General features: G+C 27.9%; 4 protein-coding genes across 4 annotated transcripts; 3 read left to right on the forward strand and 1 right to left on the reverse strand.

Annotated features, from left to right (window-relative positions):
* Positions 1-577: 577 nt before the first annotated feature.
* Positions 578-1,735, forward strand: GO595_003655 (DUF2804 domain-containing protein; the record flags this gene model as incomplete). Its single annotated transcript, XM_067916699.1, has 1 exon — positions 578-1,735. One exon carries the CDS (start codon positions 578-580, stop codon positions 1,733-1,735), a length of 1,158 nt encoding a protein of 385 aa, XP_067775942.1.
* Positions 1,736-2,122: 387 nt separating this feature from the next.
* Positions 2,123-2,524, forward strand: GO595_003656 (C2 domain containing protein; the record flags this gene model as incomplete). Its single annotated transcript, XM_067916701.1, has 1 exon — positions 2,123-2,524. The coding sequence occupies one exon, from the start codon at positions 2,123-2,125 to the stop codon at positions 2,522-2,524; it is 402 nt and encodes a 133-aa protein (XP_067775943.1).
* A 4,456-nt stretch (positions 2,525-6,980) lies between these two features.
* GO595_003657 (uncharacterized protein) lies at positions 6,981-8,750 on the forward strand (the record flags this gene model as incomplete). The annotated part of the gene is made up of 1 exon (XM_067916702.1): positions 6,981-8,750. The coding sequence occupies one exon, from the start codon at positions 6,981-6,983 to the stop codon at positions 8,748-8,750; it is 1,770 nt and encodes a 589-aa protein (XP_067775944.1).
* A 1,346-nt stretch (positions 8,751-10,096) lies between these two features.
* GO595_003658 (radical SAM domain containing protein) lies at positions 10,097-11,248 on the reverse strand (the record flags this gene model as incomplete). Its single annotated transcript, XM_067916703.1, has 1 exon — positions 10,097-11,248. One exon carries the CDS (start codon positions 11,246-11,248, stop codon positions 10,097-10,099), a length of 1,152 nt encoding a protein of 383 aa, XP_067775945.1.
* Positions 11,249-12,328: the final 1,080 nt, after the last annotated feature.

Raw genomic sequence — 12,328 nt, forward strand, 5'->3', positions numbered from 1 at the left:
TGTGTGTGTGTGTTCCGCGCATCCCTAAATATAATATGTTCTGCAATTTGGGATTTCGGGAATTGAAAGAATTTCATATGAAACCCTGGTTGGTAATCGAATGCTTCCATCAGGAGTACCATTAGCATAATATTTCAATCCACTCTAGTAATGAACAAATTTCGAATAATATCTCCATGGAGCTTCAATTGGACCATTTGAACAAATACGCTCATATGCTTGAGTACATTCTAATGTCCCAATTTTGATTCCAAATTTATCTGTAATGTGGCCAAGTCCATATTTATTTCCACAGTAAGACACAACAGTTTCATGTACAACGGAAACTCCAAATCCATTTACATACACGCCAAAGTATATAATATCATGTTTTTTCATACTTTCTAACTCCATAATATTGATGCCCCAATGGATTGATCCTTTATATTAATTCTATTTTTGCTTACATATTTCATAATTTTTATTAAATAATATCTGCACGCAAAATATCTGCATATCAGAACGATACACATTTGAAGGTGAATGTGAGGTGATATGAAGCCAAATAACGTACTCATTGGTGGCAATGGGTTCAAAAATGGTTTTTAAATCAATTTTCGTAATAGTCCTGGCTTTTCTAATATTCGCTTTCAAACAGTATTTAAATAAAGACGCAACTGATGTTCTATATGATGCACAACAACAAATTGAAATTATTACACAAGAAAATCTTCTTAATTCCAGTGGATATCTTGCACGTGAAGGTTGGGCCAGACATCCATTTTTTATTTATTCTCGTGATAAAATTCAAGGTATTAAACTTGGTGTTAAAGAATGGGATTATTACATGACAATATCACATACACAAAATTTTGCTGTTTGTGTAACAATTTCTGATTTAACATACGGAGGCCTCATGGCCATTGCTTACATTGATCTTGAAAATGGCACTTTTTATCAAGTTGATACAATCAAATTATTTACTCTTGGCAAATTAGGTTTATCACCAACATCTACCACCGACATGAATGTTTCTTATACCGATGATACAGTTTCCATCAAATATGAAAAGAAAGGAGAACTTCGCCATATATTTGCAAAATCATCTAAAATGAAACTTCCCAACAACGAAACCGGGTTCGAAGCCGACATTGTAGCCATCCAACCATCTAACGTTGAAAGTATGAACATTGCGACATCATGGTCAACAGATCGTACATGTTTCTACCTCAACGAGAAGGTGAACTGCATGGTCTCCACTGGGAAAGTTAAGCTTGGAAAGAGAGAAATCGACCTTGATCCAGATAATTCATTCACAGTTCTTGATTGGGGCCGAGGTAAATGGACGTACAAAAACACGTGGTACTGGAGCTCAGCGTCCGGTAAAATCGATGGAATTAAGTTCGGATTTAATTTAGGGTACGGATTTACTGATCGATCTCCTGCGACCGAAAACGTTTTGTTCTACGGCGATAAAGTTCACAAACTTAACGAAGTTGTGTTCGAGATACCAACAAACGAAAAAGGGGAATACGAATACGACAAACAAATTAAAGTCGAAAGTGACGACAAAAGACTAAATTTGGTGTTCACGCCAATTGTGGATCGGTCATCGAACTTTAACTTGTTGATAATCGCGTCTAACCAGCATCAGGTGTTCGGAAGGTTCAGCGGAAAGGCAGTTCTGGACGACGGAAAGGAAATTGATGTAAATGATTTCCTTGGGTTTATAGAAGTTGTGAAAAACAGATATTAAATTAGTAAAAATATAACTTTCGTATCATTTATAAATGTTATCTTTACATTAATATAAATATATTTCTTCTAAATATATAATTACATAAAAAAGAATTAATTTTACATTAGATGAATAATATTATAGATTATGATTATTTATATCGGAATACATCTCACAGTAAATATGAATAATATTATTTATAATTATTACATAAAAAATCTTTCAGATTGACTTTTCACTTAATTATTATGTCCGAAGCGTCTTTGCTTATCGTCCATTTTCAAATTTGAGTAAGTTATCCATTGAATTACTGGTTTTAGGCAAATGAGAAAACCGTTATATTACGAAATTTCAAAGGGGTTAAAATTATGATCTCATTTTAAATTCTCCTATCACAAAACAGGAATGGAACTTCATTTAAAAGTAGTTGAGGCTGCAAATGTTCCAAAAATGGATATAATTACTCAAAGTGATCCTTATTGCGTTATTTCGTTGTCGACAAGCAATAAGAAATGGAAAACATCTGTAAAAGATAATACAAATAAACCTCAATGGAACGAAGAATTCTGTCTCCCAGTATCACCTAATCTAAGTGATGTTTTGACAATAACTATGTTTGACAAAGACCTATTTAAAGATGATGAAATTGCAACTCTTCAAATTGCTTTGCGCACTCTGCAAGTTGGGAAAGTAACAGATTTATGGTACAACCCAGATCCAGCGCCAAAAGTTAAAGGTCGTTGTCAAATCCGCTTGATATTGCATCTCCACAGAATAGGTTTTCCTGCCTTTATAGATTGTAGCTAAATTCCTGGTCATGAAAAGCTAAAAACGAGTAAAAATTATAAAAAATATTTTATTTTTATTGAAGTTTGATATTCGAAAACATTTTGAAATTGCATTTATGTTTTTACTTTTATAACATAAACATTAAAAGTTTGTAAGAATTGGTAAAAAAACTCGTTCTTTTTTCGTTCGTGAGTGAAATTGATCTATAATTAAATAATTTGGTGATTAATTTACTCAGGATAAAGATTTTTAAGGTGTTTAGAAAATTCCTTTTTTATAATTTTCAAGCAATGCAACAACATTATCGTGTTCTTTTTGTGCTGCAAACATAACAGCATATTCAAATGATTCAAACAAATAATATCCTCTTTTTCTATTTCATTTCCTTTTTCGTTCAGAAGTAATTCAGCAAATTTTTCATAACCATTATCAGCTGCGATAAAAATAGCACTAGAAAATATGTTTAACAAATTCCAAATAACATGATGAAACCCAAAACTATATAAATAAGTATTATATTTTGCAAAAATATATTTTTGAGATTTATATCAATTCCTTCTTTTCCAAGAAGTAATTTCGCTATTTCGATATAATTAAATTGAGATGCAATCATTAGTGCTGTACAAAACATTTTAAATATATTCCAAATATTATTTTGATATACCAAATATTATGAATAAATACTAAATAGAAGGAATATATATTTTTAGCATTGAAATCTATTCCATTTTGATCAAGAAGTAATGTAACGATTTCGATGTGGTTTCTTTCAGTCGCGCCCATAAGTGCTGTTCCAAATAATTTGATTAAATTCCAAATATTTTTATTAAACATAAAATTTTTGAAAGAAACTTTACTTAAAACAAAAAAGTATTTTGTGCATTAATATCAATTCCCTTTTGTTCAAGAAGTTTTTTAACAATTTCAATATGACCATTTTCAGCTGCTATAATAAGTGCAGTATAAAATAATTTAAGCAATTTTTATATATTATTTTGTAATTTCATTTTAATAAAATTAACATTAAATAAAGTTTGTATACATTTTTAGCATTAATATCAATTCCCTCGTATTGAAGAAGTAATTTTATTGATTCAATATGACCGTTTTGTGATGCAATTTCTAATGCATTCCAAAAAAATTCAAACATATTCCAAATATTTTTCTAAAATTTTATATTATTCAAATAAACATTTTTAAAAATATATAAATATCCTTGCTATTTATATCAATTCCTTTTTGCTCTAGAAGTAATTTAACTATATCATTAAATCCATTTTCAGCAGCAATCATTAATGCTGTACAAAACATTTTAAATAAATTCCAAATATTATTTTTAAATTTCATTTAATTAGAACTAACTTCAAAAACAATTTATAAACATCTTTTTCATTGATATCAACTTTTTCTTGTTCAATTAGTTTTTTAACAAGATCGTAATTATTATTTTCAGTCGCAATCATAAGTGGTTTCCAAAATATTATAAATAATTTCCAAATTTTATATTATGATATCGAACAAATGAAATAAACTTTAAGATAAATAAAGAAATATTTCCTGTATTTTTATAAAAACCTTCAAAATCTAGAAGCATTTTAATAATTTCTTTATTATTATTTAAATAAGCATAAATTATAGCCGTTTTAAATAATTTTAGTTAATTCCAAATTAAGAACTATAATATCGAATATCTAAATAAAACATAAAATAATATATATAAATATTTTCAGCTTCAATATTAATTTCTCGTTTCTCAAGAAGCATTTTAACAATTTCATATTGACCATATTGAGATGCAATTATAAGAGCTGTGTTCTCTGATTTAATTAAACTCCAATTATGATTAATTAACACAAAAATTATTCAAAAAACTTTAATAAAAACTAACAAACAGATTTTGCATTAACATCAATTCCTTCTTGTTCAAGAAGTAATTTAGCTATATCACAGTTACCTCTCATAGAAACATGTATTAATGCTGTCCAAAATAAATGAAATTAATTCCAAATATTAATATGAAATATCACAACATTATAAAAAACATTTAATAAAAGAAATTAATTGTTTTATAATTAATATCATTTTCCTTTGTAGCAAGAAGTAATTTAACAATTTCAATACTTCCTTGATCACATGCAAATATAAATGCATTACTAAATAATACTATTATATTCCAAAAGTTGAAATTAAATATTAAATTATTGTAATCAACTTTATATAAATTATTTAAATATTATGAGCATTAACATCAATTCCTTTTTGATTTAATAAGAATTTAACAATATCAACATTTTTAAAATAAGATGCAATCATTAATAAAGTCCAAAATTATTTGAAAAAACATCAAAAAAATCAATTAAATAGTATATATTAAAAATAAATATTTTATCATTTTATGAAATGCTTCTCGAATTTATATCACTTCCATTTTGCGCAAGAAGTATTTCAACAATATCTAATTTATTAAATTTAACTGCATACATAAGAGCTGTTTTAAAATTGAATAAATTCCTAATTTTATTTTGAAAGAATAAATATTTAAAATTATCATTAGAATCCTTGATATTTATATCAATATCTTTTTGAGCAATAAGTAATTTTACAATATCTGTATATCCTTTATAAGATGCTACTATTAATGCTGTTAGAAACAAATCAAAAAAATACCAAAAGTCATTATGAAACATTATAAAAATTAAGCTAATTTTGAATAAATTAATTTGACAGAAGTAGCGTTAATATCATATGAATTTTTCTCAAGAAGTAATTTAACTATTTCAACACAATTATTATCACATGCACACATAAGTGGTGTTGTTTTTAATATTAATGAATATCGAATATTATTATATAAAAACAAAACATTAAAACAAATCATAAATAATATAAACAAATAATGTTTTCATCATATTTAATATCTTTATGTTCAACTAACAATTTTACCACTTCATATTTATTTTTTTCACAAGCATAAAATAGTGCAGTTTCAAATAATTTATAAAAATTCCAAATGTTGATTTAAAATATTTAATTATAAAATTAAACATCAAATTTAACACAATAACATCTTGAGTATTAATTTCAATTCCTTTTTGCTTCAGAAGTAGTTCGACAATATTAACAAAACCCATTTGAGAAGCGAGTATTAATGCTGTTTGAAATAATACAATGAAATTCCAAAAACAATTTTTATATTTTAAATCGTTAAATTTAACTTCAAAAATTAAAAATTATTATTCTTTGCATTAATATCAACAATACCTTTATCAATAATATATTTTACAAATTCATAATTTCCTGATTTCGAAGCAAAAACTAAAGAATCTTTAGGAATTTGATATTTTTCAGTTAAATATTTGAAAAGGAACAAATTTCCTTTTGAAGCTGATTTATTGATATCTGAATTATCAATTTTCATTCCTTCATTTTCTAAAAATAATAAAATTTCATAATTATCATTCTCTATACACATTTTTGCTAATCCTTTATAGTTTTTATCTTCGTTATATATATCTTTATAAATATATTTAAAGATATCATTTTTATGGAATTTAATTGCAGCTTCAAATGATCCACCAAATGATGAACCATTTTGTTTACATAAAGTAATGATTTCAAAGTTTCCACCCGCAACAGCATATTTAAAAGTATAATCTAATTTAGATCCATTTAATAATAAAAATTTAAAACAATTAATTGATCCATAAAATGCTGCATAATCAATTAATGAAACATTTATTTGATTAATAAATGAACATTTTTCATATAATGAGATTTTAATTTTTTGATTAATATTAAAATTCGTTTGTGATGCTATTTCTTGAAGTTTCTCGATTTCATCATTTCGAATGATTTTAGTAATTCCACTCGGATTAACACCTTCATTAATTAATTCATTATGAAGTTCAGGATTATTTTTAAGATTTTTTTTAAATATCTTATCAAAGCAATGTTCACCCATATCATCTTTCTCAAAATAATGTTTAAAGTAAAATGAATTTTTAGCTTTGAGTAGATTTGCATTAATTATTTTATTACGAATTAATTGTTCAAGAAGATAATTGGATTCTGATGTACTTAATCTTAAAAGTTGTTCGCAAAAAATTTCAATAAGTTTTTGTTCATCATTTTCCACATTCTCTTTTGAATTATATGCTTTAATAAAATTGATACATATATGATATTTATTAAGATTCGATACGCAATATGAATATAATAATCTACATACAATTGTTTTTAAGGAATATTTATTGATACAATGATAATTAATTATTGTATCCACAGATGATTCAATATTTTGATCATTCAAATTTCGAATGGTGTCTTCAGATGCCTGTAGTAACTTAATGCTTTCTTCTCCTTCATGATTACATTTTGAATCCATTTAAAAATGTAACTTAACAAACTTAGTGAAATTCAATTTTTTAGGTAAAGTATACAAAGAAGATGTACGTTAAAAACAAAATCTTAAAAAATGAAGAATATTAGCACTTCATGGTTTGTTTCACAACCTGACTATAATCAAATAGATATAATTAATGGATCTTCAGCAGATGAAGAATATGAAACAAATCAAAATGTTATTGATGATTCATCTGATTTTGAATCTGACTCCTCAGATATTAGATTTCATACAAATGATGAAAAACTTATGCACGAAAGTAATTTTAATGATAGATCTTACTTAAAAACACAAAATTCTAAATGTTCTACACTTGCTGATGATCTCGAATTATTAACAACACTACATTATAACAGTGTTCATCGAATGCAAATGTCAGAAAAACTTGCTTCTCAAGCTAGGAGTTCCATGAAGTACCAATATTTCAGTGATTCTGATGATATTCCATCACAATGTCAAGTAGAATCAACAAGCACTGATACCAAAACCGAAACGGAAAACAAATCAACTACAAATACAACCACCAAAGACGATCAATTAAATCATGTATTTCTTAATTTTGATTACATCCCACCAATTTCGCAAAAGAGATATGAAGAATTAAACTCACGTAACACCCACAAACGCGAAACGCCACCAGAAATTGTTGCGATGAAAAAAACGAAAGTTCGAATGCCAGCTGATTATATGGAATTTAATGAAAGAAGACATCCCAAGCCTAAGCCAACCAACACAAAAACGATTACATCAACAAAACAAACCAAACCAAAACACAAACAATTTACACCATCAACACAACCAATTCGTCAACGTCCAAAAGTTCCAATTGAAACAAAACCAAAATTCAAACCATATAAATATAAAGAAATCAAAGACAATCCGCCCGAATTTCTTAGTAGACCTAAACAAGAACATGAAAGAACGCCAGCGAAAACTCAACAAACTTTTTACAAAGAACGAAAAATCAGAAAAATGCCATCTACGCCAATTCAACCAATTGCACATGTCGAGAAGAAAGTTATACCAAACAATGCGCCAAACTGTGTGAAACATCCCGAAATGTATCAACATAAGAAAGAAACACCGAATAATTCCACAATTACGTTTACATTTAACTCAACAACTGAACAACAATTAACAGATCGAAAATCGTGTTTAACATATTTAAATGAACAACTACAAAATTCGCAAGAAGTTACCGAATTTAAAGCGCCAAATAATGACTTCGAATTTTCGTCAACATTTAATAATGATTATGAAGATGACGAAAGTACAAATTTCTCAATTCCAGACGAATTTCTGACTGAAACAGAAGGAGAAATCGGTTATACAACAAAAAGAAAAACATATTTCGATCCACATGAAACTAAAGCAGTAAAAATGAGGAATCAACACATAAAGCAAAAGTTAGCTCTACGTGAAATGCAAAAAGAAATAGAAGAAAAAGAAGAAGATGAACGTAAATGGAAACAAAAAGAGATAAGTAAAGCAATGACACCGATTTTAAGGAAATTGGAACAAAAGGTTCAAATAGAAAAAGAAGATATAGAAGAAAGAAAAAGAAGAGAATACGCAGAAGAACAAGAAAAATTGGCGGAATATTATGCGAGACTAAGAAACACTGTGGAGAGAACGGGTTTCTTGGTGAATAGAGAGGAAAAAATATTGGAAAGAAAAGGAAAGGAAAATGCGAAAAAGAAACAGGAAAAGTTGATGGAAAAGAAAAAACAAAGCGAAAAAACTATTGCGCGTGAAAGAGCTAATAAAAGACATATGATAATATGGTCAGCAAACCCATTGACAGCAGCGGATGAAGCGTTCTTAGATGAAACTGAAGAATGAACTTATGTATATATATATATATATATATATATATATATATATCTAAAACCATGTAATATATTATAATTCTTTTTTTTGTGAATCAATATAAAATAAATAGGTTAAACAGACCTAAATTGGAATAAAAAAATTTGTTGAGAAAAAATATCAGCTAAAAAACATTTTACCAATTTCATTACTTGCATGAAAAGATTTTAATTTTGATCAAAATTTATATAAACTGCCATTTATTTCTCAATATTTTTCGTAATCTGTTAGATTTATACCAAAACGAGAGCCAAGTAGTTCACTCTAACTAATTGCTATTAAAATAAATATAACTCATCTCATAAAGTATATATGACATATTGTATCTTCATCATTATAATGAAATTCATATATTAAATATTTACTTCCACATTATTTGGTTTTGTTTTATTACGGGTTACTTTCTCTATCAAGATTATCTTATTTGCCAAATTCTTTTTTCTAGGCGAAGTACCACAGCTATAATTCCTATGATTAGCACACATTTACCCATTGTAATTTGTATTGTATTGTTTGGGCCATCTAACTACCCATTTAATTCAGAATTTGGTTAAACTCTTCTATGTATTGGCATTTTCTAACTTACTGATTTACTACTTGAGGTCGTTTAAGTTAAAGTCTTTCAGTGCGTGTTTAGCATTTTGCTTCATATGAATCAGTTTAAGTTCGTCGTGTTCAGCTTTGATCTCTTCATTGATTAAATCAAGTTCTTATTTATCGATTAACTCTTCGTAATTCTTTTTGATTGTTTCGTTAAGATTTGTTACTGGAATAAGTGTTTGAATTGTGCTTTCTTTATTATTATGTAATTGTTTAAGTTCTTCGTCTTTAGCTTCTGTAAATAATGTGTAGATTGTTACTTTGTCATTTGTATTGCATATTCTTTCTTCATAATTTAATCTTATTGTATCACTAAGATATGTTAATGAATTAATTGATTCATTTTTATTTTGGTTAAGTTCATTTTCATCAATATGCTTTTCAGCTGATTCCAAAATGTTAATATTTTCTTGCAAAGATGATGCATCAAATAATTTAATTTCCATAATTTTCTCTATCTTCTAAAGAATTAAGAATTAACACATTAACTTTAATAATTGCTTCTTCTTTATTTGGATTAAGATTATCAACAGCGCCATGATAATTGTACCACAAGATGTATTAACACTATACCAAATTTTGCTACAAAGTACTTCACATTTAAATTGAAACTAGATAATATGAGAACATCTGCTATTTTCGCTAAAATATATTCTCAGAATCATTTTAAAAGAAAAATAATTTTCACTTGAATATAAAATGTATATAACCTATAAAATTTATTTTGTAAATTTATGTTGACGCATGAATAGCGGCGGGTGATTCCATCTATTAAATTCTGGTACTTTACCAATTTTCTTTAACAGTTCAATTACCATTTGATGTGTTTGCTCTCGATCCATATCTATTTCCTTTTTCCCTTCATAAAGCTGATAATTCGATCGATATTGTTTTGGTGTAATAATTGGCATTAGAACGTTTGATCCACCAGTTAATGCAAGTTCCTTAGAACCTGGATTTAGTGCTTCCAATGCTGTTGTAGCTGCAATGTTAACATAAGGACATTGCAATCTTATTACGTTATACATATTTAAAGTGACTTCGACTTTTCGTTGATCTATTTTCTTTCTTTCGGCTAAGTCAATTTTAAGAAGAGGCTTTCCCATAACAGTATCTTTATGAATAACATATGGGCCAAGGCCTATCATATGAAATCCATTATCACGAAAGAAGGCAACGTCTTGTGCTAGATGATCGAACGTTTGTCGGGGTACCCCAACCATAACCCCCGTACCGGTGACAAATCCAATTTCCTTCAAGTCTCTCAAGCATTCAAGCCTCCGTTCAAAAAGGTGATCTGGCGGATGCATAGATTGGTAGAGCTCTTTGTTGGATGATTCAATGCGGAGAAGATATCGCTTTGCTCCATGATCATACAATTTTTGATATTGTCTTCTTAATAATTCACCAATACTGAGAACTACACACATACCAACATCAGGTTTGAATGTATACTTTTCGTTAATTTTGTCTAAAAGTTCACAGATCCAATTAATACGTGAATCAGACGTAACTTCACCAGATTGAAGGACTAAATTTCGATAGCCCTTTTTGTACATGTAATCGCAACATTCTAGAATGGAGTCTTGTGAAATTAAAAATTTTTGGTCGTATGCTGTAACACCACAATAATTACACCGTTTTTCACATGCATTAGAAAACTCAACAATCCCACGCATAAAAACTTTGTTTCCGAACATTTTTTGTGTTAGTTTACCGGCAGCTTCTTGAAGAGATTTTCTTTCTTCTAATGTATTTGCTTGAATTAAAGTAACTAATTGATCATGATCTAATTCAACTCCGTTTATTGCTGCTTTGAGTGTATCTTTAAAATTTGGTAGTTTCCTTGTAACTGGGTTTAATGTGTACATTAATGCGGTTTATCATCCGCACAGGCAAATATAAACTTATCAAATATTATCGGGGCGCCCTTTTAAATTTGACCTACTTTGTTTAAATGCAAAATGTCAATTCAAGACCCAAATGTTAATGTAGAATTTATAAATTATTCTAAGAAAAAAATATCTGGCCAACTTCGTGTTCAACATGCAAATGAAAATATTTCATTTTCTTTTTTCCCTGAAACTGAAAAAAATCAACGAAGAAATCCAACACAATTACCAGAAATGTATTTTAACCTCAGTGAATTTTCTTCGTTCGAACGTGATCCTGAGAAAGAAGAGTATATTTCATTTTTAAGTTCAAACCCTCAAATAAATTGTACATTTTATTTTAAAGAAAAAAAGGATATATCCAAATTCATGGATTATTTGGGACAGAAAGCTCACGTTATTTGTTCCAAAGAAAATCCATATATATTTATTCTTCAGCCTATTGAATATGGGAAAGGTGATTTCCAATCAACAATTTTACCACCAGTTACTGATTTTAACCCATCCAAAAGAGTTTCCCTTGAACGCCTTGAAAATTTATTTAAAGAAAAAATTGATATTTCCAATAAACTTAATGATTTAATAATTAATCCACAAATCTATAATCCTGAAATCAAAAACAATTCATTTGACCTTGTTAATCAAGTTCTAAGCAGTGATATTCCCACAGGAGGAGTTCCATATTCCTCCATTAAAAATCAGTGGAAACTCATTATCATTCCAGATCAATTTGATCAATATCCAAATCTTGATTCACTTATCCGAAGTATCGAAGATGACATTATTAATCGAAGTGATAAACTTGGGATTAATACACTTTCTAATCCAAACAAATTCCAAAAAATTACGTTTAATATTTTATTAACGTACTCCTTCTACAATTGGGACGGGGCCTATTACTTTAACGGTCAAGTCGAACTTTTATATCCATTCTTAAGGGCTCATATTCTTCAATATGGGGAAGATTGTGATTCTGACAAATGTGAAGAAGATGTTTTTAATATTTTTGTAGATTTTTATGAAAAAGGCGAATTCAATGCACTTAAGTTGTTTGGACAT

This window comes from Histomonas meleagridis, assembly GCF_020186115.1.
Source record: "Histomonas meleagridis strain 2922-C6/04-10x chromosome Unknown contig_23, whole genome shotgun sequence".
Taxonomy (NCBI): Eukaryota; Parabasalia; order Tritrichomonadida; family Dientamoebidae; genus Histomonas; species Histomonas meleagridis.